Source organism: Pseudopipra pipra, chromosome 11, assembly GCF_036250125.1.
Source record: "Pseudopipra pipra isolate bDixPip1 chromosome 11, bDixPip1.hap1, whole genome shotgun sequence".
Taxonomy (NCBI): domain Eukaryota; kingdom Metazoa; phylum Chordata; class Aves; order Passeriformes; family Pipridae; genus Pseudopipra; species Pseudopipra pipra.
Genome location: NC_087559.1, coordinates 16,945,080 through 16,970,000, shown reverse-complemented (window position 1 = coordinate 16,970,000; position 24,921 = coordinate 16,945,080). Strand labels below are relative to the sequence as shown.

Sequence of the window (24,921 nt, the reverse complement as noted above, 5' to 3'; positions counted from 1 at the left end):
ATTTACGTAATAGTTACCAAGATTGGCACTGAAGGATAAAATTCAAGGACCAGTCTCATGCTATTCCATATTTTAGGCACTCCTCCACACCCAGGGCTGCCATTTAACTAGAACTCTTCTGAACTCATCTTCATTCCACTCTGTCTGTATCCAGCTTTGATCTCCAGCACACAGCTCCCTGACTTTATTACTCACACTAAGTCGTGTTACTGACACTGAATTTACTGTAGCATGAGATAAACCAGTATAAACAGGCTGCAGGAAACATGGCAGGTAAGAGGGAACTACAAAATACTTCACTAGAAAGTGCTAATTTCCTCCAGAAACATGCAATCATTCCAGTAAAGGAAGAGCTCCTTCACCCTGCACAAAACCTGGCATTAAACTGGGTTCCCCAAATTCTCAGTGCAGTTCAAAGCTTAGCACAATATTATTCTTCTTTACTCCAAAAACGTTGAAATTTTTCATCATTCTGGTATAATTTTCTTCTTCTCTAAGACTGCAATGTATAGCATCTAAGAAGACTGTTAACATTTCCTGTTCTACAATCATCAGCCTAAAATAACCTAAAATAACTGTATGCATTGCCTTCCCCACTGCTGCATCATTTTCCTTCAGCATCATCTTATTTCAGGCAGCAAACAGGGTATTTTACAAGCACCAGTTTTTTAGATAACTTGCAAAACAGATACGTTGGACTGTACAGTCTGCTGTCTGTGAGCAATCATGACCTGGCTTCAGGGTATACTGACTGAAACCAGACTGTCCCACTGTTAGCTTTTGTCATGTGGGATTATTTAATGTAATCAGAAACATTACAACTGAGTGAAAGGCAGAAACATAGCTCAAGACTGAACGAAATTAAGTTGAGGCAGAATGCCTGTCTTTGCCCACAGCGACTCCACTGTGGAAGGCAAAGCAACATTCCCTATATAGTCCTTTGTGTAAGTCCCAAGAACCATTCCAGGAAGGGCTTGTTTGGCAAAATGTCATTCTCCATTACCTGCCTTCCTTGGTTCTGAGAAGAACGTTATGTTAATAGTGTTACAGGTAACAGCAGAGCCTCCTACTCTACAATTATCATTTCTATCATTCACCAAACTCTCTTTAAACCTAAAAGGCAAGGAGCGTGGTCAGTTTTGTGTTTGCTTTTTGCTGTATTTAACTTTTGGGCTTTGCCTATTTGCCTTCAAATCAGCAGGTTACACACACTTTTCAGCAAAACACATTTTCCATGAGGCAGGTGATGGCTTAACTCCCTGTTTATTCTAGAGGATAAGGCCTGTGTGCACATGGGGCACGTGGGGACACAGGCAGTGGTGGACTTGGCAGTGCTGAGGTAACAGTTGGATTTAATGATCTTTAAGGCTTTTTCCAACCTAAACTATTCCATGAGGAGTCTCAGGTGACTGGAAGACACCTGCAGCACACAGTGCTTCAGGGAGAAGCACTTTCCCATTGCTATCCTGTCATCCAGGAGTTATTCACACCACAAGTACCCATGCACTCATAACCAATGGACTTTGCTTTCCTGAACTTCCAAGGGTCTTTGTTTCCCTGCTATGCCTGACTTGTCCTTCTTTTTCTCCTGGAAAGAAGCACCATCTGTGTACTGAAGATGAACAGTATGGCAATGGTAACACTGTTTTACATCCTGAAACATCCACCAAATTCCTGAAGCTGCAGATGCAGAGAAGTCCCAGTACCTCATGAAAGGCTCTCTAGCTCTCTATTCCTCATCCCAGCTCTGAGCCCTTTCTACCACATTTCACAAAAAACCAAGTAGATCATCAAATGCACTGAAATACTATTTTAACACCACTTAGCAGGAATTTGTGCCAAAAAAGAAAAAGAAGTGAGGGAGAAGGAAAGAAAGAACAAGGAACTGTAGGTTGGTGGGGCTTTTTAATGGAAGGCAAGTCCCAGGAGTTCACATTTATCCTCACAGGTAGTCAGCTATTTTGGTCTCCTCCTCTCCCTAAAAACAGTGAGGAGTGCAAAAACCAGCAGAGAACACTTAGGGCTGATGTCACTGTTAAAAAAGTGGAGGTTAAATTTTAGCCCCAAAAGGTAGAGTGAACGGAAGGGGGCAGGCTGGCAAAGAGGAGATAAAAATAGAGGAGTGACTAGACTTCACTTGACTGCTATTTCTGGATGAGCTGTGGAAAGAGATCTGAGAAGGTTTTCTATTTGTAAGGGAGACAGAGACCAAAACACAGTTGCTTTCTAGAAGGCCACAGTCCCGCACAGCAGTTTTGTTTATGCTTCTACTTTTCTAAATCCCTGTGTTCTCACTATTTGGAAACAGTGCTGTTCAGCCAAAATGTCATTATGTGTCTAAGTGAGTAACCAGATGAGATTTTTTGGAGCAGGGCAGCAATGTGTGTGGCATTTCAATTTGACAGAGACAAAGCTGACAGCACATTGTAAAACTGGGTAGCAAATCACAATGCCAAGCAGAGTAAACCAGCCACACAGTACTTTAGGAAAATTACCAAAGCCCTGCAGTATCTCTGAGAGGATGTCTTGTGTTTTTCCACTCTAAAATGATTAGGGAAATTCTAACTAGCTGCAATTATGGACATGGACTAACGACGACAACAGGGACCTCCCAATTACAGGATGTGGTGCTTGACTGACACAGGGCTCTGGGGATGAATATTTTTGCCTGCCTGAGCCCTTTCCTCTTGAGTACCTCTGTTAAAATTCCTTCCATTGAGTAATTTCTGTCCAGATCCTGGCTGTGCTGGCTCTGTTCCCATTTAAAAGAAAACCTGCAGGCAGGAAGCAGTGCCATCTGCCCAGTCAGGAGCTGCCTTAATGGGCAAGTTTGGTGTGAAGGGGAACAGCCTGTTACACTTCAGCAGCAGGAGCCATGTTCATCCCTTCCCAGGAGCAGGGTACTGTGAGCACACTCACAACCAGAAGTGTCTGTCCTCAAATATACACAGATCTCAATGGATAATGCACAAGCAACCTCTGGAAAAAAAAAAAATCCATCCAGCATCCCTTATTTTTCTGTTCAACTTGCAATTCCATCTCTCCATTTCTCTTTACCTGTCGTACCAGGTGGGTTTGTTCAGTGACAGCTTCACCAGCCTCCACTTTCTATTCCTGTACATGAATGATAACCCCACCATCACACCCGAGAAGAATGAGCAGTGGCAAGGGCCTGCTGTCCCTGCACAGAGAATTCTGCTCTGAAGCTGTTTCTGAACAGTTTTTTTCTCCGAGTTTCTTGTCCCTTTTCCAGAACTGCTTTGACTGGATGAGACTGCCCTGAGTCTCATCTGGAGCAAGTCTGGGACTTGTGTGACTGAGTCCAGGTTTCACAAGAAACAATGGAAAAACTTCCTCTGAATATTTTCATCCTCCAGGGCTAGGAAAAGATGTTCTTTGTCAATTAACCAAGCACAGTTTTTATGCCTCCTTGTTGGGTAATCTTCTCATTAGACCATCTTTGGACAGAACAGCAGATCCTCTCTGGGCTGCAGTTTTACTTAATTGCATGTTTACCTTTTTATTCAGCACAATGATGAGAAATACACACATGCAAGCAGCAAACCATTATCTGCCATTTAAAATCCCTACAGAGCTCATAAACATCTTAATATTTCTGTCATAGTTCTGTCCCTTCCAGAAGAAAAGTGCACACGTTCCACAGCTGGGCTGGAGAGAGGATGACAAACACTATACAGGGTCATTTCAGTGATGCATTAGTCACTAGTGCCATGTAATGACTGGGGAAAGGGGAGGTGGTACTTTGGTCCTTAATATATTTTAGAAATTCTGAAAAGAAATCAGCCAACTCAATCAGTGCTAAAAAGGAACAGGTATTAGAGACTCCACCACAGGTTCCTCTCCAAGCAGAAGACATTCTATCAGGGCACAGCAATTTCAACTCTCCCTCTCCTCAAGTCTGAGGGCTGAAGTAAAAGAATATTTTATGGATGCTAGTATCCATAGGAATATATTTCCTATTTGATTCAAGAGCTATGAAGTTTGCTCTGGAACATATTTGTTGCCACGGGATTGTGCCCTAGAATGGCAACTCCTGTTTTAAAATGCTTCCAGCCCTTATGACTGCAAACCCTTTGAAGTATGAATGATCTCTAATCAGCAATAAAGCTGCTGAACTCTTCAGAAACAGCAGATCAGCTTCAGGATTAACTATTATCCTTCATCACAGTATGCTAAGTATAGAAATTAATGTTGATAGCACTGCAGAAGGATCTGATTAATGGATCACCTCAGAGTTGCACAAACCTCCAGTATTCCATGTTTGTCAAAACCTCCAGTTTCCCCATGATAAACTTCAGTGAGTCAGCTACGTGAAGCCAATACAAAGGAGTGTGATAAAGTACATGAGAGTGTTGGAACCATGGGAATTAATCCACATGTTATTGTATTATAAGCTTTTCTAGTTCCTCTGTTACAAATCTTTTTGATACCCAAAGCTACCAGGTATTTCCAGCCTGTTCTATTGACGTGCAAAGGCTTTGTTGGAGACAGGACTTCTCTTGGAAAAGATCCTTTCCAGACCCTGGCAGACCTTCCAATTTACCACAGGTAGATCTGTCCTGCTCCCAGCACACGTGCAGTGTGAGTTTTAAGCAAAGGAAGGATACCTGAAAGCCTCCTAGACATCCCAGCCAACCAGATTAACAGCAGCAAGGCATCTGAAACATCCTTAAGTAATTCCCATGGCAATTACTTCAGCTGGTTTTAGTCTTCTCATACTGAACTATCCAGGTTCTCATTTAGGCTGCTTTTTCCCTAATGATGTGGTTTAAAAGCATCAGGGAAATCTTCAAGTTTAAAAGCTGCAGAACAAAAGGCAAGCAAGCTTTATGTTCTCTAATGAATGGTTATTGCTCCATTTATTTAAGTGGTACTTATCACCATAAATATCTGCTAAACTCATTTGCCATACTGGTGTAATCAGTGCTTTCCCAGGAAATATCCTTCCGTAAATGGATTGCAGAAATAAAATAGGAGAATAAATAAACAGCTAGAAATGCCCCTTAAGAAAAGTCTTCAAAGGGAGGAAAGACTGAAGATCAATGAACATTTAAATATTTCTCAGTTAAGGCCTATTCATTGCACAAGATCCAAAATAGTTTCCTTCATGAGTATTGCATAACATGTTCATTCAAAATCTAGCAAGTTTTCTCCCAGAACATACCAAGACACTGTTCTCTCCCCCGCTTTTTTGTCTTTTAAGTAGGAACACGAGAATGTCACAGCTGATAAGATTATTCTGGAAACTCACACAGAATATTCTGGAAAAGACTCAAGTTTGGACTACAGTGTTGCAATAGCAAGTCTCCACATATTCAGATTCTACACCCACCACTCTTTGTGAAGCAACAGAACAAGTGGCTTTTACAAGACTTTGGGAGTGAACTCTGGCCTCCACACTATAAATAAGGAAAAAGAGACAAAATGCACATACCTTCAAAGCACATTTCTGGCCTGTCTGCTTGTTGAAACACTCCAGTACTTTGCCATTGATTCCTAACCCCAGCACGCGTTTGGAGAGTTTGTAGTCATCCGTAACCGCATGTTTTTTAATCTCTAGTTTGACATGGGCCGGTCCCCCGGGCAAGGACTTCACGCTGCTCTTGCTCTCCACGTGACTCTCTGGCTGGGATTCCTGTTCACCTTCACTTTGTTCCATATCAGGGAAGAGTCTGGGATGACAGAGATACCCCACAGGGACTCTGTCGGGTATCCTCAGCAGAGTCCCTCCTCTCAAGCAATCAAACAGTCCATTTGCTCGCCATTTAGTCCTGAGTAAAAATGTAAACAAGCGTTAGTAACTGACGTCAACTAACGTTCTCCCACCTCACCACTTTTCTCTTTTCTTTTTTTAACAAGATGACCAGGTGCTAGACCAAGAGTGGAGGCTCACCTCAGGAAAGCACACTTTGGCATCAGTCTGCACTTATAAATCACTGCTTTTACTGCAACCAAAACTGAGCAACTGCTGAGCCTTGGGCTAAAATGTTAGCTAAGCTCTGTACAACAGAACGGAGCTTAAGCTTATAAATCTGCATCAACAACTTGTTGTCTCAATGTTTTATGTAGAAATCCCCACAATGGTCCCCTGCTTTACCCTGACACTCCCAAATTACGCAAGAGAACCACGAACACCTGAATCAAACGCCTGAGCGGCACTGCCTGGGCAGGCACCGAACCCTGGGACAGCGCTTCAACTGCCTGGGCCCACAGAGCGAGGGGCAGGCGGCCCACGGCTGAGGGGCCACCAAACCACCCAACAGCTGGGGTTGCAGTGGTGCTGCTCCCACAGCCGTGCGGGCCCCGCTGGGTCCCCGAGGGGGAGCCCCCGGGCGGGTCCCGGGGCCGGGAGCCCCCTTCACACTGAGCCACGAGCAGCGGGGCCGCTCCCGCAGCCCCCTCACCGAGGGGGGAGAGCCCTGAGGCGAAGCGAGGAGAGCGGGGCGGGGGGTGACGGCGGCGGGGACCCGAGCGGGGGGAGCTCCGCCACGGGGGACGATTTACCTGCTGTGGCGGCGCGGCCCCAGCCGAGGCTTCCCGGAGCGGCGCGGGGAAGGCGGGCTCTGCCTGGGCCCGCCCCGCCGCCCCGGCCAGGTGCGCGCCGCCTTCCCGCCCGACCGCGGGCGGCGGCACCGGCCCGGACCGAGCCCCGGGGCCGCCCCGAGCCCCCCGGTTCGCCCCGGCCGGGCCGGGCCCGCGGGGCCTGAGCGGGGAGCGGCAGCTGCCTCATGCGCGGCTGCAGGTTCCCCGCGGGGGTGCGGAGCAGCTCCCGCCGTGATTTTAAGGTGATTTTAATCACGGTGTTAATGTATTGGGGTACACGGCCCTGCCGGAGGGGAGGAGGGCGGGCTGGAGCCGGGCGGCTCCGGGCTGGTGCCGCAGCGCGCCCGCGCGGTGGCACCGCCGGCCCTGCCCCGATGGAGCCTTTGGGAAGGGCAAGGATCGCCGCGTTCGCTCCAAACCCTGCTGGAAACGGGCTGTTAATGTGAACAAAGCACTGAGACGCGATCCCGGGCAATCATCCTTCAGCCGAAAGGGTTCTGTCACTAAATGCTCCCACTAAATTCCACACGGTCAGTATTTCTTGGCACTTTGGGGGGCACAGTCAGGACATTTAAAAGTGGTGGTTCCCACAGCAACTGTCGCTCATCCCCGGTGCACGGCGTGTGGTTACAGGGATGTGAAACGCTGAGGTTTTTTTCCCCTACATGTGAAGATGAGTCACGCATTGAAATGGAGCTGTGTTCGTATCACTGGAAGGAACTTAAAAGTTCACATGCTTTACAAGTTAAAAATACATTTGTCATTTTACGTAACATAATGGCATCTGGAGTTCTAGCAGTAAGGAAAATAATTAAAAGGGCTAATGAGCCCTTTCTCCAAGGAATAAAAAGTAGTTCAACTTCGCAGGATGCGGATCTGCAGTACATCACATGTGATGTGATGCTACCGCTATTCCGCCTCAGGTTTCCCTTCCAGGCTTTCTGCAGTTCAGCTGCTGGAGGGCCTGGTCCCCCGATTCAGTTCACCTATTCTGGGCTAATCAAATCCCTGAGGAAAACAGCTATTTCCAACCTTTTCTTTTCAGGTTTGGCTTCCAGCCTTCTTAGGCTTTGCATCACCTCCCACTGTGGCAGTCTCAGAGATGGATCCATAACTGAGCTCCCAGGTTGCAAACCTTCAATAACACTGTTCTGCAGTCAGCAGCTTGCTCTGCTTTTCCTTCCCATGGCTCCTGCCTGTATTTTCTGTTCTATTAGTCCTGGATGGTAATTTCCTTCTCTTTGCAACAGGTAACTACATTTCTCTCCCCATTGCACAGTTGCAGGGGGTCAGGCCCTTTAGAAAACTTCTAAATCTCCCCGCTCTCTCCTGCATTTTATAATTTGAGAAATAAATTCACTCACACCAATCTCCCAGCCCCAATTTTGATCTTTCCATGTAACTCTGACCCTGAAGCCTATGGCTCCCCAAAGCAAGCGGGAATTACAATGGCTGGCACATTGAAGCTGGCAGAAGGCGATTTATGGCCCTATTCTGGGAAATATTAAACACTGCAAAAATTCCAAGCAGATGTCTACTTGAAGGGTTGCTATTTTTTACAGAGTGTGTCAGAAGTAAGGAATTTCATTAAGAAATTGTGACTCTTTCGAACTATTACAAGAATAAGCTTTGTATGGAAAGAAAGGAGGAAAGATGAGGGAATGAGACGGGATGTGTGAAGTTAGTTGGTTCTACACGTCTGTCACCAACAGTTCCCTGCTGAGGAAAATTAAACTGGGAGGATACAAAACACATTATTCAAGTCACTGGGTATCTTACTGGGATGGAAAGCTTGTTTGGGTTCACCCCTTGATATTGTCTATATCTGCCCTTAGCAAAGTTCACTGTTCTACGAGCAACCAGTACTAAGTTTAAACAGGGCAAACACCTTAAAAACCCAGTGTGAATCATGGTTCGTAAGGCCTGAGACCAACCCTCTGCTAATTTCATCCACCACAAACTCCAAAAAAGGCTTTTCCAGCTGCAGCCCAAGTATCAAACAGCCTCACTGTAGACAAGGATGACCACAAGCAAAAACCAGCTCTGCTGTAGTGACCTGTGTGGTGTCTCAGGTACTGTACCTGCATACCTGTGCTGGGTACCCCCTCTGAAGGGAAATCCCAACCTTTGCAATCCATGTGTGGTTTGTACAGAGCTGAGAACATTCATCTGTACAATATCCTTCTCTTAAGCTGCTTAAGGTTTTATAATTTCTCTGACAAGCTCCAGGGAAGGACAAGCCTGCTGGATCCGGGCACATCCCGAGATAACACCCAGCACCTCTGGCATCCCAGGGGGGAGCAAGCACAGTGTGGTCACCTTGGCTGCAGTTCTCCCCTGTCTGGCTCCAGGAGGATTTCCCACAATGTCTGTTTTCAAATGCCAGTTTTAAATCTCCCTGGGAATTACTCTCTGGATCCTGCAGCTTCTCTTTGTGCTCGTGGCAGGTGGAGCTGCATCAGCACCCTCTGGAGATGCTGGAGGAGGACACACTGACAGGCCCACTGCAGCTCACTGAGCCGGGGGACATTTTTCATTCAAACAGACGTTTTTATTTATTTATTGATGTTTGCTTTCTGAAGCTACAAAAAACCCAACCGGTACTATCACAGGCTAAGAGCCCACTACAGCAAAAGTTCTTTCATCTTCACAAAAATCCCTAAAACTGTAAATTAAACATTAATCCTATTTTTACCAGAAGTCCCCAACAGCAACAACACAAAACAACTTAATTTCAGGAGAGAATTTGGTAGCTCAGCTATACCAGGCTTGTCCCAAAATAAAAAATAGCTTACAGGAGAAAACAATAAGGTCCTGCTCTTGCAATAAGCTTTGAGGCAGCAGCTCCTTTTCTCTAACCAGTGGCTTAACCTAGAAAAGCTTTATATTTTAGCCAGCATGCAGTTTGGATACGCTGTCCCTGATTTTTTCATGTCTTGAATACCACAGATACCTGCTTTACAGATGGACAGCACTACTGTTTAAACACAGGAGGTTAATTTTGGCTATTCCATTGGGTATTTTCACTGCCTGTTTGCCATGCAATTTAATAACTGGGATCAAAGACATTTCAGACTTTCAAATGTCTCATTTCTTAACAAAAATGAAATGATTGAGTTTGCTCTCATTGGAGAGCTAGGAAAGCTGATGTCATCAAATGTGTCTGAGGGATGGCATATTTTGAGGAGTTATACTTACCTGAATGCTACAGGTATCTGTTTAGTTATATACAAAAGTGATTTGCATGGAGGTCAGCCCTTTGGTAGCAACATCTCATGGATATCCCATCAGCTATAATAAAGAAATTATCACCACCAGCTGAAAACTCGTGACTTGTTTTTTCTGAAACATTGCTTCCCCTTGGGTAACAGCTATATAATTTTTCTGCTATATATTTTTCTGCTGTTATGAGAAATCCACACTCTGGGGTGCATTATATAGATGTCACCAAAGAGAAAATCCTCTGTATTGCCAGGTTGAAGTGAGGACACGGCTTTGTCTGGTTGGGCGGTTGCAACAACCTTATTAAATCCCCCAGGAAGTTCTAGAGAAACTGCATCTGTGATATTAAAAGAAGGAAAGAGCAGCTCTGCAGCACAGTATTTTGATGTGAAAGAGAAGAAAAGAAGCTTCTTGTAGGATCTTTAGTTTAGCCTGTCATGTACACAGTGGTCTGAATCAGAAACTAGATGCATGGGTTTTTTTCGCCTGTCTTTCAGCTCTGCTCTGGGGGTGTCTGTCTCAGACTATCAAAAAGGAAACAAAAAAAAAAAAGACCAAACTAGGAAAGCTCATCAGCAAACAGCCTGGCTCTTTTCTCTCAGGGCTGAGGTAAAACCAGGTTTATAAAGCTCTTTCATAGGCAGTGATCTTTATTGATGCTTTATTGTTAGAACAACTTCTCTTTTATTTTCAACACCCTCTGTCCTAACCTGGGATTATAACATGGTTTCCAGGAGGAACCAAAATTCTGGCTATGAACCAGCTGCCAGTGAAGCAGGGAAGTCTCAAGAACACCAGTCTCTCATTCTGGAGAGCCTGTCCTAATACCTGACTTCATTCCTCAAGATTAATTCTTCCTGTCAGCACGTAGCAGGTACAGAAGTACAGAAGTGGGTAGAACAGCTGCTTTTATAACCCTGGACTCAGACACCTTATTACAGATACCTTGTCCTGGTCATGGAGAAAATTTTGGGAGACTCCATCCCTGCTCCTACACTAAGAAACTTAAAGCAGAGAAGCTTTAGGACACAGCTTATTGATGAGGGAGTCAGAGATACCACTTGAATGTTTCCCTTTCAGCAGAGGGAAAAAAAAGACATGTTTTTTCACAGAAGGATCATAAATCAAAAACATCAAAAATCTTCTAATCTGTCCACAGGAGATGGCACTTCATTTTATGCTGCAGTGGAGCAAAAGAAATGAATCTCTGTCTTTCATTGAAAGAGATCCTGCAACTAATGGGTATGGCAGCACTGCCTGGAAGTCCCAGGATGGCCTTCCAGGCCACTTAGGAATACAGTCTTTGCAGAAAAACAGCATTTGAATCAAGCAGAAAAGCTCTTAACATATGCCACACTACAATAACCTTCTGGGTCGCCACATGCCAGCAAGCCTTCAGATAATGAATATGGCGAGTTCCTTACAGTAACCCCAAAGTATTTTTTTGTAGCCTGAAATGAAACCCATTCCTTTCTGCACATCCTGCTTCTCATGGAGCCAGCTCAGATGTCACTGTATCCATGGCACAGCTCACCCACACCCCGGAGACTCCTTCCATTGCTCCACACCAGGTTGGGAAATAAAAAACACAGCAGCAAGTTCATCACCCTTGTGCCTGTTTTTAATTACAGAAAGTGGTGTGCCCTACTCAAATAACAAGATGGCCCATCTAAACCAGGAACAGATGCTTGTTATTGCTAATGTTTGGTCAGTCCCATGCTATTCCTTACCTTACAGCACAGGGGAAGGACCACGCAGTAACCAAAGGAGTTCAGTCCTTATGGGGAAGGTAAATCCAGCCCCTAGGCACACAGACCCCTCTTAAGAGCTATGATTCTGGATGTCACTTTTCATTTATGCCAACTCTACAAGATTACAGAAATGTCCAACTGCACAGTGGAAGCTGTAACTCACCCTCAGTGGGTGTTACCAAACACACATTTAGCAGCAGATGGTGCTGTTGTGTTGGTGAACTTTCCTGAGGGACTAACTGGCTCACGATTTCTGGATTTTCTTACTCCTGTGATTTTATTGTGAGCTTTCTTTGGTACCTTTCATAACTAAAGCCTAGCAGTCAAGGATATTATTCGATATTTCTTGCTACTGCCTCTTCAATGTCCTAATTCTTCAACACTGAGCTCTGGAAAGCCATTTATATCAGTATAAACTGGGTTTAAACAACTGTTGGAGGAGTGGCAGCAATTTATCTTGACAGTGCAAGGCCTGGGGCACTGGCAGATCTTGCACACTGTGCTGTTTCCTTCTTGGGGCATTACCGTGTACACGAGGAGTGCCAACGAGGTAGAGTGATGAAGCATCACTGACTGCTCCTGATTTAAAACCAATCACTAATTTTATAGATAAAATAGCCCAGGCATTAGCCTGAACATTTTTTCCTTTTTTGAGCTGGGCCCCTAAAGAAGTTTCCAGTGCAAAAGCACGCTCCTTTAATTGATGCTCACACACACTTGGATTCAATGCTCATCTCTCAGGGTCCTGGAGGACCTGAGCACCCTCTGCCTCCACAGAGCAGCGACAAAGCTGCCGACAGAGACCCCCTTCTGCAGGTGATGTTTGCACTGCACAGCTCCAAGCGCGGCTTCCCTGCTCCGGAGACACAAATGGCTGCTCAGCCTGCACGCAAAGCCTACTCTGCAGAGGATCACTAGATGGAGCCCAATTCTAAGCAAAAACCCACGCCGACAGCCCCTCGCTGCCCGTGCCGGGCTGCAGCGCTCCTGCCGGCACAGCACAGCCGCGATCGCAGCGTCATCCCCTCCGAGGATGACGAAACAAATCCCGACGGAACGTGCGGGTTAACTGCGGTTTGCAGGAGGCAGCAGCCGCTCCCACCTCTCTGGCGTAGACCTGTTCAATCCATCGCGCTGCTGCACCACCAACAGGAGGCTTCGACAGCACGGGATTTAGAGGTGAAGGGGCACATGCAGGCAGGTGTCCCCCTGCAACCCTGAGCCGGAGCTACAAGGGTGAGCCTTTGAATGATCGTCTGACTGTTGCACTTGCTGTGCACAGAAACGGGGAGGACTGAAATTCCTCCGCTCTGCCCTCGCCTCTCCTATGAATTTACACACGCTCTGATGAGTGTGAGCTCAAGTCTGGTTTAGGCTTAGAAGCAAATTGGTCAAGGAGTGCCTGCATGATGACATTCCCGTCCCCCTGGATACTTAGATGTCCCTCAGCACCCCTCTCCCCGCCCGGTATTAGTATCAGCACTCATTACTGCAGTCCCTGATGCAGTCCAGAAAGCGGATGGGAGCAATGCAGGAGGCTGAGCAGCTGCCAGAGGAGACAGCAGGGATGAAAGGCTGAGTCAGGAGCCGAACACAGCCTGCCTGCTCTCTGGCTGATGCCTGTGGGAACACCCTTCTAGCCCTGCCCTTATCAGCATCCTGCCCTCCCCTCTGCTTGCGGCCCCATCCATTGCGGTTCTGAACGGCGCAATGATTATTAATACTTTTAAGTATTCAATCTCCTCCAATGGAGGTGGCAGACACACCACTCATTCTCTCTTGTCTCTGACATGCGAAGAGGCGGCAACTCGTGGCAGGAAAAGAATGACCAAGCTTTTGTTATAAAGTGTTTAAAAATAAAAAGCTTCAATAACCCTAAAAGCAACCGTAATATTTCCTCCTGGCTCACCCAATTTTATTAGACAGCGATCTGCACGGTAACACGGTGGTGCCGTAACCTTTTTTCCAGGCGACTCTACCGAGCTGAAATCCTGATTCACAGGGGGATTCCCAGGTGACCAAGAACATGAGGCAACCCGTGCGGTGCGACAACGACACTTTCGCTGCCTCGACTAGCAGAGCTTGCACCACACCACCCTCCTCCCCTGGACCACGACTCACTGGAAAACTGCCCCATTCCCTTGTTTGCCCCTCCAGCCCCACGACCTGCCCCTCATTCAGCACCCGGTGCTGCTGCGACACGGAGAGGCAACGCCGGCCGGGGGGGGGACACACAATTACACCAAAAACCTACAAATCCATAAGTGGGAAGAAACGACAAACGGACGGGAATAACCGAAAGGAAGGGGGGACCGGCCCGGGCAGGGCGGGTGGGCGCCGCTGGCCCCGCGCTCCGCCCCGGGCGGGCCCCGCGCATGCGGCGGGAGCGGCCGCGGTGCCCATTGGCAGCGCCCGCCCCGCGTTCCTGGAAAGTTCTTGGAAATGGATCAAAGGCGTTTCCGCGAACACGCGCGGCGGTGGCGGCGGCCCCGCACGGCTCCGCTCCCCGGCCCTGCCCGCCGGGAGGGCTCCGCTCCGGCCCCGGGCCCTGCCCGGCCCTCCCCTGGCCGAGGCAGCGGCGCCGCGCCCGCCCTGGACGCGGCTATTTATACCCTCGCTGGGGAGTCTCCCCCCCCCCGCGTGGCTGATGTAGGAAGAGTGATGCGAACACAATACGATTCCAGGAATCCCTCACTTCCTGGAACAGATTAAAAGGGGCACACAAAAGATTACTAAGGAGGTTTGCGCTTTTTTTTTCCCTCCTTCCACGGAGCCTCATTACTCCGGAGCCAGCGCAAAAGCAGGTCGCTGCTCTCCGGCTCCTCCCGGGGAGACCTTATTTATTGCTACCTATTTATTACTATTTCAGAGCGCTCTGAGTATCTTTTTCTAAAAGACTGCTCTGAAGGAAGATTAGTTCCTCTTTATATGTAATTTCCTTTGGTTATTTTTTTTTTTTTTTGCTGCTGTTTTCTGAAAAGCAGAGGAAGAATACATTATATTTTCTGCACACGTTCTCCTGGCCAAAGTTGCTGAAGTCTGTCTCGGACAGCTCGCCTTCTGCTTGGCTTTTCCTGTGGCTGGAACAACCTCCTGCGGAAGGGGTTTGCTGGGACTCTCCAGCCTTCTCTCCCCGTGAACCCCAACTAGAGGCTGAACCAGCTGCTTCGGGGAAGCAAAGGCGGCAAGAAGAGAAGAGGAGAGAGCATTTCCCACGTTCTTGAAGACTTAATGCTTTTCCCTTGGTCCAGGAGTGACATGATCCTCTGTGTTCAGGGGTAAGATACTTTCCGGTCTCCTTTGAAAAGCTGTGGTTCGATAACTGTAATTAGTTCGGTTCTCCGGGACAGTTTTTCAGCTGGTGTGAGTTGCCGTGTGTGACTGTGATGGAACGGGAATGACTTGAGGTGGCCGAGTTCTGTGTGCGTGTGTCTGCGCTTCAGATTCCACGGCCGAGATCATGGGACCGTAAAGTATTCCTGATTTCCGGGCTTTCTACTGCTGAAAAACTGCACGATATTCAAAGCCTTTGTGAGGGTACAAATGAGTGAAAACTTGGTGCTCAGTGGGGCGTGTGCAGCATCACGGGGGACAGATCCGAGACCGTAAGTGTTCTCCAATGGCCTCTTGGCCAAATCGCTTACAGGGAAAAACTTCCCTGGAGTTCAGGTGCTTTTGTCTGTTTCTGAGGAGATATTTATGCTAAACACTTGATTTCATTTTTCTGCTGTTTCATGTGTAAGCTTAACTGTCTGTACACATACACAGCATTCAGCAGAAAGGAAGCCATGGGGCACAACAGGGAACATCCCAGTGCCTTCTCCGGTGGTATCAGTGTCTGGTACCGGTGTGTTGGCACTTCAGTGTCCCCATGATCAGCTCAGGTCACCAACTGATAAATACCTGCTCTGCAGGAATCACACGCCATTTTACACATGCTGCATATTTGGAAATTGTCAGCGTTTGTTTCATCCTGAGCCATCGCCTCAGTATTTCCCTTCCCTCCTCGCTCAGGGGATTTTCCTCAGAGGAAAATCCTCCTTTGTCTACTTTCAATGACAAGCACGGGGATTTTTCTACCATTTCCCCCCAAAATCTGTTCTACAGACAAGGAGAGCTCGTGTTTACCAATAATTTCCTACTACCCGTGTGGGTTTGTTTTCACTCTTATTTTCAGTCTGCAGTTGCAGTTCTTATAACCACAGCACAGGGAACTCAGTTTGCCACTTGGGCTTTGGGAAACCCTTAACTGAAGCTTTCCTGCAAGGTCAACATACCAGAGCTACTGCTTCCCTTGCCCACTAAGAACTTGTTGTGGAGCCAGATGTGCAGATGGTTGCCTTTAATATCTGTTTTTATGACCATTTATTGCTCAGTTTTTATTATCCTGTAGGATTTCATATATCCTGGACTCCATACTCTCCTTTCCTATTCAGACCAAGCTCCCACTTGGAAGTCTTGGGGCATAGCTGATGGAAGGGGAAGGGAGACCAGCTCAGCACACTTTTCCTTGTACTGTTTGTACTGTGTTACAAAGTTTACCTTATCAGCACAGTAACTGCAAAGCTAACACTGAATGATATCAGACATATCCGACTCTCCTGAACTTTCTTGCCTTTCCAAGGCTTTCTGAAACACTAATTGCCAAAGCACAGGGAAGTTCATTTGCTGTTTCTCTCGAGACTCCACACAGACTACCAGCTAGACATGCCAAATTTTCTATAGTTGTTTTCTTCCTCCTCACAGCTTCACTGTGTTCAGTCCTGATCCTCCACGTCTCTCCTCTGCTTTCTTTCTTACAAGCACTGACTATTTGCAAATCCTTTCTTTGCCCCATTATGGGTTTTTTCATGTCAGCAAACCTTTCTCAGCCTGTCCTTATCCCAGCAAACCCTTCTTAACCCTCTTGCAAATGTTCTTATATTAAAAGTTGTAGTCTGCCATTACTTGCTGATCCCTCAGCTCTCCCTTTCCTGTGCTTGGAGCTGCTCTGTTTGATCCCAGCAGCAGCTCTTGTTTCCTCAACCAACGGACAAAGTTGTTTAGGACACCAGAACCTCCCGGTCTATGAGAATTTCTGATCCCCCTCCTCTGTTCCACTGTACTCCCCTTTGGGCCTATGGCTGCACTAGGAGTTTTTGTAGGGGGGGAGAGAGGCAAAAGGCAGGTGTATAGAAGGAAACTATGAAGTGTGTAAGCACAGCCCTTCTGTGGTGGAAGGATCTCCACAGTGACGACGAGGTCTGGGCTCCTTCAGCCTCAGGTGGCACAAAGTACAGTGGGAAACCTCATCTCAAGCACATGGGCTCTGCTTCAGAGAGATCCAAGTGGCTCTGTAAAAGGAATCTAGTGACAAATTCACACAGTCAATGTGTCTTTTGGGGAGGGAAGTGTGAACTGATACAGCCCCGAAAGGAACAGCTGTACTCCCGATCCATGGCGGACATTTCCCTGCGTAGCTTTCCTCTCTCCCCCTTCCTTCCCAGTCTCTCAGCCAATTCCTATTTTCCTCTCCATAGTAGGTATATAAAAAGAAAATAAGAAAGCTCCATGCTAGGATCAAGAAAAGATTTCTTCATGTGTAAAACCTTTCTCAAAGGTAGGCCAGAAAAATTTTCCAGGACAAAATAAGTTCAGAGAGACTTGGCCTCTGGACTGCAGTATTTGAGTTCTGGGGAGCGAGTGGGCAGCGAATGGAGCAGGAATGATTTTCCTTGATGTTGGTCACTGTCATTTTCAACTGTGGGAACAGTTGGTATAAGAACACCCCAAGAGACACTGCTCTGCCAGCAGCCTGGGACACCCTTTTTGCACTGCACCAATTATTAGTTAGGTTCAGCACAGGGCAGGATCTGGTTTAGAGTCCTCCTTGCTCAGAAAGGGAGGAAATGGAGAAGTGGGAATCCTCTTTCCCCAAGAAGGCAGGTAACCAGGCATTTGCGAAGGCCATGACATTAAGATGGAGACATCCAGATGTCTTGAAAAATGCAGCCCTCAGCTCCTACAAAGGTATCTCAGGTAGGATTTAAAAGAGAAGCTGGACGTTTCCCAACAGTGATCTCCAGGTATAAAAGTATCCTCAGATGCAGAGTTCTGTGAAAGCCCCTGAAAATGCAGTCCCTGTGACCGAGGGTGCCTGGTGAGGATATGGGCCAGCAATCACTTTTATTTGGCCTGGTTTCCTACCCATTAATAGAAATAAAGATCAGATGCCATGAACACCAAGTAGACATCCTGCTTCTGACGTGTGATTTGACACATGGAAAAAGGAAGAATGTTCTTTTCTAAATACCAACAGAACAGTGGGGTTATGCCATGTATTGCAAGGGCAAGAAGTCTGTCTCTGTAGATTTAAATTTACCAGTTGTTTTACAAAAACCTTCCTCCAAGCCTATATTGTTTGATTAGAAATGCAGAGCTGGGGAACTGCTCAAGGCTGTCATTCACAAATCAGTGTGAAGGCGCTTTCAGGTTCTCTCTAATCTACTTTTCCCTCACATCCCTTCTTGCTCCCTGTCCCATGCTTGTGACTCGGCAGTTTCAGGTGGTGGATCGGTTGACAACACATGTACCTACAGTGTCCCTGTTCACACAGAGCACAGGGAAAGAGGAGGAGCAGAAGGAAGTGCTTATGGCTTCAGAGTCTCCTTCTGCTCCCCTCCTCAGTGATGGGGGGACGTGGCTGCTGCCTGTGCGATCACCACCAGCTCCAGTGGTGCAGGGACAGTGTCATGCTGAGAATGGAATGTATTTCTCTGGAAACTCAGCCACCTTTTATGTTAAATGTCTGAAAGAACATTCTCAAGTGTGTGGGAGATGCACGGGGGAGATGTAACACAGGACATGCAGCACTACAGGGCATGCAGAGGCAAAGAGCTTACACAGAGGCAGAAAGTAATTTTTACTCAGGAGATTGCCTGGGAATGGAGATTTCCCTGGCCTCTGACATCCATCCTCCCCCTGGAGCTTTGCCTTCCTTTAGGAATCTCCATGCTGCAGAGAAGGAGCACCCATGGCCCATGAGAGCTACAGGCTCTGTGAAACTGTGATAGATGATGAATGGCTACACTAATGCTCTCTCTAGGCCACAAGGGATTCATGTTCCTGGCAGAACCTCATCTCGCTGTAATCCTGCAGGGATTAGTCACACCGAGATCTTTGTTGTGCTGTGGGGTTGGTGTAGTGCACAGGCTTGGCTAAAATAAGAATTCCCATTATTCTACTACACGATCAGCTCACTCTGAGTTCTAACAGATTCGTTCAGGATCAGGTCATCCTTGGGCAGAAAGTGGGTAGGACAAAACCCAAGCTATTCCCAGTTCTGCTTCTAATTATATTGCAGTAAATGGCTAACAAACCCACTGGCAGAAACAAATGCTCCAACATTGTAATCATATAAATGAAGCTGTAATGCTGCTATAAACCTTACTGCCTCTGAAACTACATATTAAAAAGGCAACATCTATAAATACCAGGTTCGGATGGACCTAAATGGCAAGACAGACCATCTTACAAGGCCAAAGAGACCAGTTCTCTCTCCCTGTTTCTAAGGGCTCATCTTTAGCTGTGTAATTTCCCCCTCCCTGCCTCTCTCTGAAACATAATCATGTTGAGGATCTGTTTATAAAACATAACATGTTGTAGTACAATGTCACATGCACTGAACAGACACTACAACCCATTTCATGGCAAGGAGAAATAGCAGTGTGCCCTTCATTTCAGACCTCATCCTTTGCTGGCGGAGGAAAAGATCAGGAGACTGTCACTCAGGGGCATTGAGGAATTGTCAGAGCCCATCATGCAGCCTCTCCCAGTTATGGCCTTCCAGGAGGAGTCTGCGCCTGCCTTTGCAGCTCCAGTTCCAGACAGCAACCCACCTCAGACACGGGACCCTGAAGAAGACCTTCTCTGCATTGCAAAAACCTTCTCCTACCTGCGAGAATCTGGTAAGGCTTAACTCCCAAAGTCATGGGCTGCAGGGAGCCAACTCTGCAATTCAGGGAGCTGCAGGAAGAATCTCCTAGTCCCACTTCAGATGGGAACCTGTCCCAGCCGTGGCTGACTCCTGTGCATGCAGCAAGTGCATTTGCAATATCTACAAACATGTATCATAACTTATTTCTAGAGTAAGCAAAAGCTTTATCTTTTATAACTGAATTGGGAGAAAGAACTGCAAAAAAATTGGTTTTTCTCTGTAAACTGCAGCAGCTGCAGAGCAGCCAACCTCACCCCGAGCCCCAGCACAGCAGCGACAAGCATAGGCAGGAAACCCTTAGAACTTGACTTGGTCTTAATTTCTGAAGGTCTTGCCAACTCTGGCCCTGGTTGCTTCCCAGGCCCTGAACTCAACAGGCTTTAAGGCTTCCCTAAATATACTGCCAGTCCTTCCTGGCATTCTTTCCCTAACATGCTCTTTCTCGGATGCTTTTCCAGGTTGGTACTGGGGCTCGATCACTGCCAGTGAGGCCAAGCAGCATCTCCAGAAGATGCCTGAGGGCACCTTCCTGGTTCGGGACAGCACCCACCCCAGCTACCTGTTCACACTCTCCGTCAAGACAAACCGAGGTCCCACCAACGTGCGCATCGAATACACCGACAGCAAGTTCCGGCTGGACTCCAACTACCTGTCCAAACCTCGCATCCTGGCCTTCCCAGACGTGGTCAGTCTTATCCAGCACTATGTCATGTCCTGCACGACGGAAAGCAAGCCCGAGACTCCTTACCCGCCTCCATCTCCTCTACCTCCCCTGCAGAAGGAGCTGGCAGCAGCCGCAGTGCACCTGAAGCTCATCCGGCCGCTGGGCCGCAAGGACAACATTCCCAGCCTGCAGCACCTGTGCCGGCTGCGGATCAACAAGTGCACGGCGGACGTGGACCAGCTGCCCCTGCCCCGGCGGATGGGGGACTATTTGAAGCAATACCCTTTCCAGCTCTGAACCGTGGCCGCTCTATCTCAGGCAGAAACACGAGAACTCTGTGCCTCCGTCCCGCTAAAACACGGCACCGGGTGGGCACAGCAAAGACCTGACTGTCAGCAGAGACTGCATCCATCTCCCCTCTCCCCTTCTCTCCACGTCCATTCCAGCCAGGGAGGAGTTGGTTTCAGTGATCAACGGGACACAAGCGGAGCTCTGAACCTCAGCCTGTGCCGGCAGTGGCTGTGGAAGGCACTGTGGGCATGGGCACACTACTTGAATTTCAGAGTTGCTGTGACACCGGGCACGTTAACGTTGTTATTTTTGCTATTTATTTCCATGGCAGTTTCTCTCCTCGTGGTATTTTAAAAGCACCTTTTACTTTATTGGTTTTTTTTTTGTTTCTTTTGTGGAATTAGAGATAGGATAAAGGCTCCCAGCCAAGTGGCAGCCAAAGTTCTGTGGGAATTTGGATTAGGATTCACATCCAAACAGCACCTGTTTGAGCCTGTCCCTGTAACAGGTTACAGGAGTCCACATCCAAGCTCCCACAGACTTTTGGGTATGTGGAACTCAGAAGACTGTACCTAGACTCATCTCTACAGTTTCCTTCCTTAGCTACAGGGGGTATTGTAACCTCAGAGCACAGTGGGAGCTCCCAGAGACAGGTGCTGCATCTCCTCCCATTGTGGACAGGAGACTTCTTTGAGGAAGCCCTTCTTCCTTGAGAGCTCTGAGCAAAGATTCTGGATATTGAGCTTGGGCCGGGGAGCACTCACCCCATCTTTTTTCCATCTTCTCCATCCCCAAAGGAAGTTTGTGACAAAACATTCAGAAACAAGTAATCAGAAACCCAACCTTCTCACAGGCAGGGAGAGGGGTTTGGTTGCAGAGCACCCTGCGTTTGGCCTGTGTTTTGAAAGAGCTCCTCTCTGACATTGCCCTTGCCTGGAGATGCCGGTCGAGACCAGGGTCTGCTGGAGCAGAGGCTCAGAGCCAGCTCTGCTGAGCTGCACCAGGGACACTCACAGCTTCAGGCTATTTATTTGTTTAGTTCTGGGGGAACACCTCAGCAGCACCTCAGCAGAAGGAGCTGCCCCCCCTCTCCTGACACGGGGCTGAACTGCCGGCTGCTCTGCTGCTGCCAGCCTGAGTCACGAGCCACCCTTGTGGCTTCCAGCAGATCCAGGCTGCAGCACACACTGGAAACCACAATGCAAGGTTTTTTTTGCCAAGGTCCAGACCTCTCCTCGCCCCTGCTCTGACTTGCATGTTTGTTATCCCTAATTAGACTGCTGGCTCTGGGTTTACTTGTGGTGCCCCATCCCTTTCACCCCCTGCAGCTGAAGCACAATGGCTCTGCCCTCGCTCTTTTGCACACAGGAGGGACAAACAGCAGATGGGATCTGCCCAAAACCAGCACAGACAGAGAAGTTGCCCTTTCCTGTTCATTTGCTGAATCCCATCACCTTCCCAGCCCATAGGAGCCAGTCCATGCCATTGAGTGGGAGTAGAGAAGGGAACAGACAGGTCTAGAGAAACTATTGTTTGGCTTATTTTTCCCCTAAGACCCTCCAACTTGATCAAGCATGAACCAATGTTAAGGATGCCTCATTCATCTCTCCCTGGGACTGTCTCTGTAAGGGTCTGTAAATCAGAATAGGCAAATCCCAGCTATACCTGAGCGTTGGGAGAGAAGGTGGAAAAGGATGGGATGGTGACCCAGGAGACAAGCTCCAAAAATGGGTGGAGTTTCTTCCACCCTCTCCTAAAGCTGCCTAAAGGGACAAAATGGCCTGATGTGCTTAGTCAATGTCCTTTTTTTTCCCTCTCTCCACATTTATACAAGTTTGTGCTCTTGCAAGCTTTGTTTTTGATACTTTGATGATTGACAGTGTGCATGTGTGATGTCAGGTTTGCTTTTTGGTATATCCTTCCCTCTTGCCCCATATGGCAGCAACCATGGGAAGGTACTGAATGAGAATGAAAATGTAGAAGGCAAAACAAAAAGGAAAACTTTTTTTTTTTTTTAAATAATATAAACCACTGAAAAGGCTTCCTTTTATCCAAACACCTCTATCTGCCTGAGGACACTGGGAACAAGGAAACCACAGCTCTTGAAGGAGCAGCAGTGATCTCAGGAAGCCCACATGGCTCAGCCACAGGCTTGGTAACTACAGCTTGGGAAAAATTAGTTGGAGAAGTGTACAGCAGGAAAGGGCAGGTTGTGCAGCTCTCTGAAACTTGCCTCCTACTTGATCTTTCCTGTGCTGGGGGTGATGAGGAGGCCAAGCTGCAGGTTTGATCTCACTGCCCCAAGAGAGCCCAGGAGCTCCTGGTTGACCCCCGAGGCAGAGGCCAAGCTGAAGGCTGTGAGCTCCAGGCAGGGACCAGCTCTGTTATGTGTTTGTTCTGCATCTAGCACAGTAGGGATCTCTAGGTGCTACTGCAATACAACAAATAAACAATACAGTTACTCCAAAAAGTCAGCTTCTTCTATCTTGAGACAGTTTGTTAAAAATCATTTGACTTGGATTTTAAATAAACATTTTAAATATACTTTAAAGCCACTCAATGTAAAAGTCTTTGGTAAAATCCCAATGGATGAATTTGTTTCCTATTCACAGAAATCCTCCCTAAGAACAGTGGGATAACTCTTGACTATTTTTTTTCAAGAAAGACGCAAACACCTTTAACAAAAATAGGCCTTTCAGATACTGGGAGAACTAACACCAAAATCCTCATCAGTGTGGGCCTGGTTTCTACTGCACACAGATGAGCAGTGGCAGATCCCAAGTCCCAAGTTAATAAGGACTGAAGGAACATTTTTCAATGATATGGAAAAACACAGGAATGATTTTTGTGTTGCTTCTGTGTGCCACAGAAAACCACTACAATGTAGAGGAAAGGAGACGGAACGTAACTGGAAATTTGGCAACTTGTTTACAGCAGGGTTCAAGCTGGCCCCAAAGAAAAGGTCTGCTCATGGCAAGTGTTGAAGGACGGGTCCATGAAGGGCAGACAGTGCTGGGGATGGGGGACCCACGGCAGCTTTTCTCTGTGTTCTGCTTCTGCTGCCCCTGGGCCTCAGTGTGCCGGTGTCTGGAGTCTGTCTGTGCACCCTTCCCCTTCTCAGCACCTCAGACAGCACACAGCAGGTGGGGGAACCACGGGGGAGCTGTGACACCACACCCTGTGCTGTCAGAGGAGACAGAGGCCATCCCATCTGTCCTGTCTCTGAAATGCAGGGAATACACTGAGGCAACACCACTGCTGGGATGTGACTCTGCTGTGGCCCCTCCGTGCTCCTCTCCCAGGAGAGCTGCTCCGGCCACGGTCCCTCCATCCTGCCCAAAGCAAGCAGTGTGCTCCCAACCACCGGAAAATGAAAAACATGCTCAGGGGAAATTAAAAAAAAGCTGAACTAGTTCCTCTCCATCCCTCTCCCTTTCTGAACCACTGGCTTTAAAGTTCAAAATCCTGCTTCAAAGTATCCCTGAAGCAGTGCTGTCCTTCCTATGCCAGACATGGCCCTGGCATTCCCTAGCAAATATTGTTTCCACAACCTCATCAACATGAGACCATGGGTAGATTTCCATTGCACACCGACCAGGAAATGTTGGCAAGGCATAATCTGTTCCAGATCAAGTTGTTGCACAAAAACAATCACGTCCCTCTTGGTTTTATGGGAAATGTGGAAAGAGAGCTAGACAGGGTAGAAGCAAAACACAACCAAAGTGGAAACATGAAAACAAAAGGAAGGAAAAGCTGCATCCATCTTTACAAGGGAGCTTTGCAAACCCTGGAAAACACTGGAAAGAAAGATGCAGCATTTCTGACACAATAATTATTAAGTCATTTCTAAACTTCTTAGCTGGGCTAAACTCTTCCCCTGGCTACATATATGAAACCCTGCTGTTCCCTTTCCACAGATTGAAGGTGGAAGTGACTGGCAGGAGCCAAGGCAGCACATAACTGCAGTCACACATGGTTTTACTGCATCAGCTGTTATCTGAACAACTCCCACTCCTGCACCTTTTGTTAAAGAAAACAGGTTCATGTTCTGAAAACTCCTGTGCCAAACCTCTGTGCAGACTGAACTGACTTTTACAATTAATTTCCACATCCCTGGAAACAGCAGCACTCACAGAAATGCAGACTGGCCTTTATCAGCACCAAGGCACAGCTGCCACACCACTCCCAGTGACACCTGTGTAGTTTGCTGAGCCAATGCACAACTATTTGGGTTCTCTCTTGCTTTAGTTTCTATCTACAGATAGAAATGAGGATGTGGAGCATGGACAGAGTCTGAAAAACAGTGATAGGATTGGGAATAGAAATCCCAGTCCATGATTGAAAGCACAGCTCACTGCCCCAGCAGAAATCCTCAGTTTGTCAGGCACACACGGAATTGTTTTCTGCCTTAAATAATCAGCTTTCTGAAACAGCAGCACGTGGAAGGGTAAAAT

At 47.4% G+C, this 24,921-nt stretch overlaps 2 protein-coding genes across 7 annotated transcripts in view; one reads left to right on the top strand and one right to left on the bottom strand.

Moving 5' to 3' along the window:
• Positions 1 to 24,921, bottom strand: part of MAPKAPK3 (MAPK activated protein kinase 3) — a 125,454-nt gene that overhangs the window by 44,323 nt on the left and 56,210 nt on the right. For 2 of the 6 annotated variants that reach the window (XM_064667864.1, XM_064667865.1), the window contains exon 3: positions 5,456 to 5,792. In XM_064667864.1, the coding sequence (XP_064523934.1) occupies positions 5,456 to 5,792 (337 nt within the window). The other 4 variants (XM_064667866.1, XM_064667867.1, XM_064667870.1 and 1 more) reach the window with 4 other exon arrangements.
• CISH (cytokine inducible SH2 containing protein) lies at positions 14,080 to 23,011 on the top strand. Its single transcript, XM_064667884.1, has 4 exons — positions 14,080 to 14,277; positions 14,522 to 14,815; positions 19,260 to 19,483; positions 19,971 to 23,011. The coding sequence occupies exons 2-4, from the start codon at positions 14,769 to 14,771 to the stop codon at positions 20,471 to 20,473; spliced, it is 774 nt and encodes a 257-aa protein (XP_064523954.1). The 5' UTR covers positions 14,080 to 14,277; positions 14,522 to 14,768; the 3' UTR covers positions 20,474 to 23,011.

Coding starts and splice junctions, on each gene's coding strand:
- CISH (XM_064667884.1), top strand. CDS start 14,769: ATGCTTTTCCCTTGGTCCAGGAGTGACATGATCCTCTGTGTTCAGGG. Junction 14,816..19,259: donor ATGATCCTCTGTGTTCAGGG/GTAAGATACTTT, acceptor CCTTCATTTCAG/ACCTCATCCTTTGCTGGCGG. Junction 19,484..19,970: donor CTCCTACCTGCGAGAATCTG/GTAAGGCTTAAC, acceptor ATGCTTTTCCAG/GTTGGTACTGGGGCTCGATC.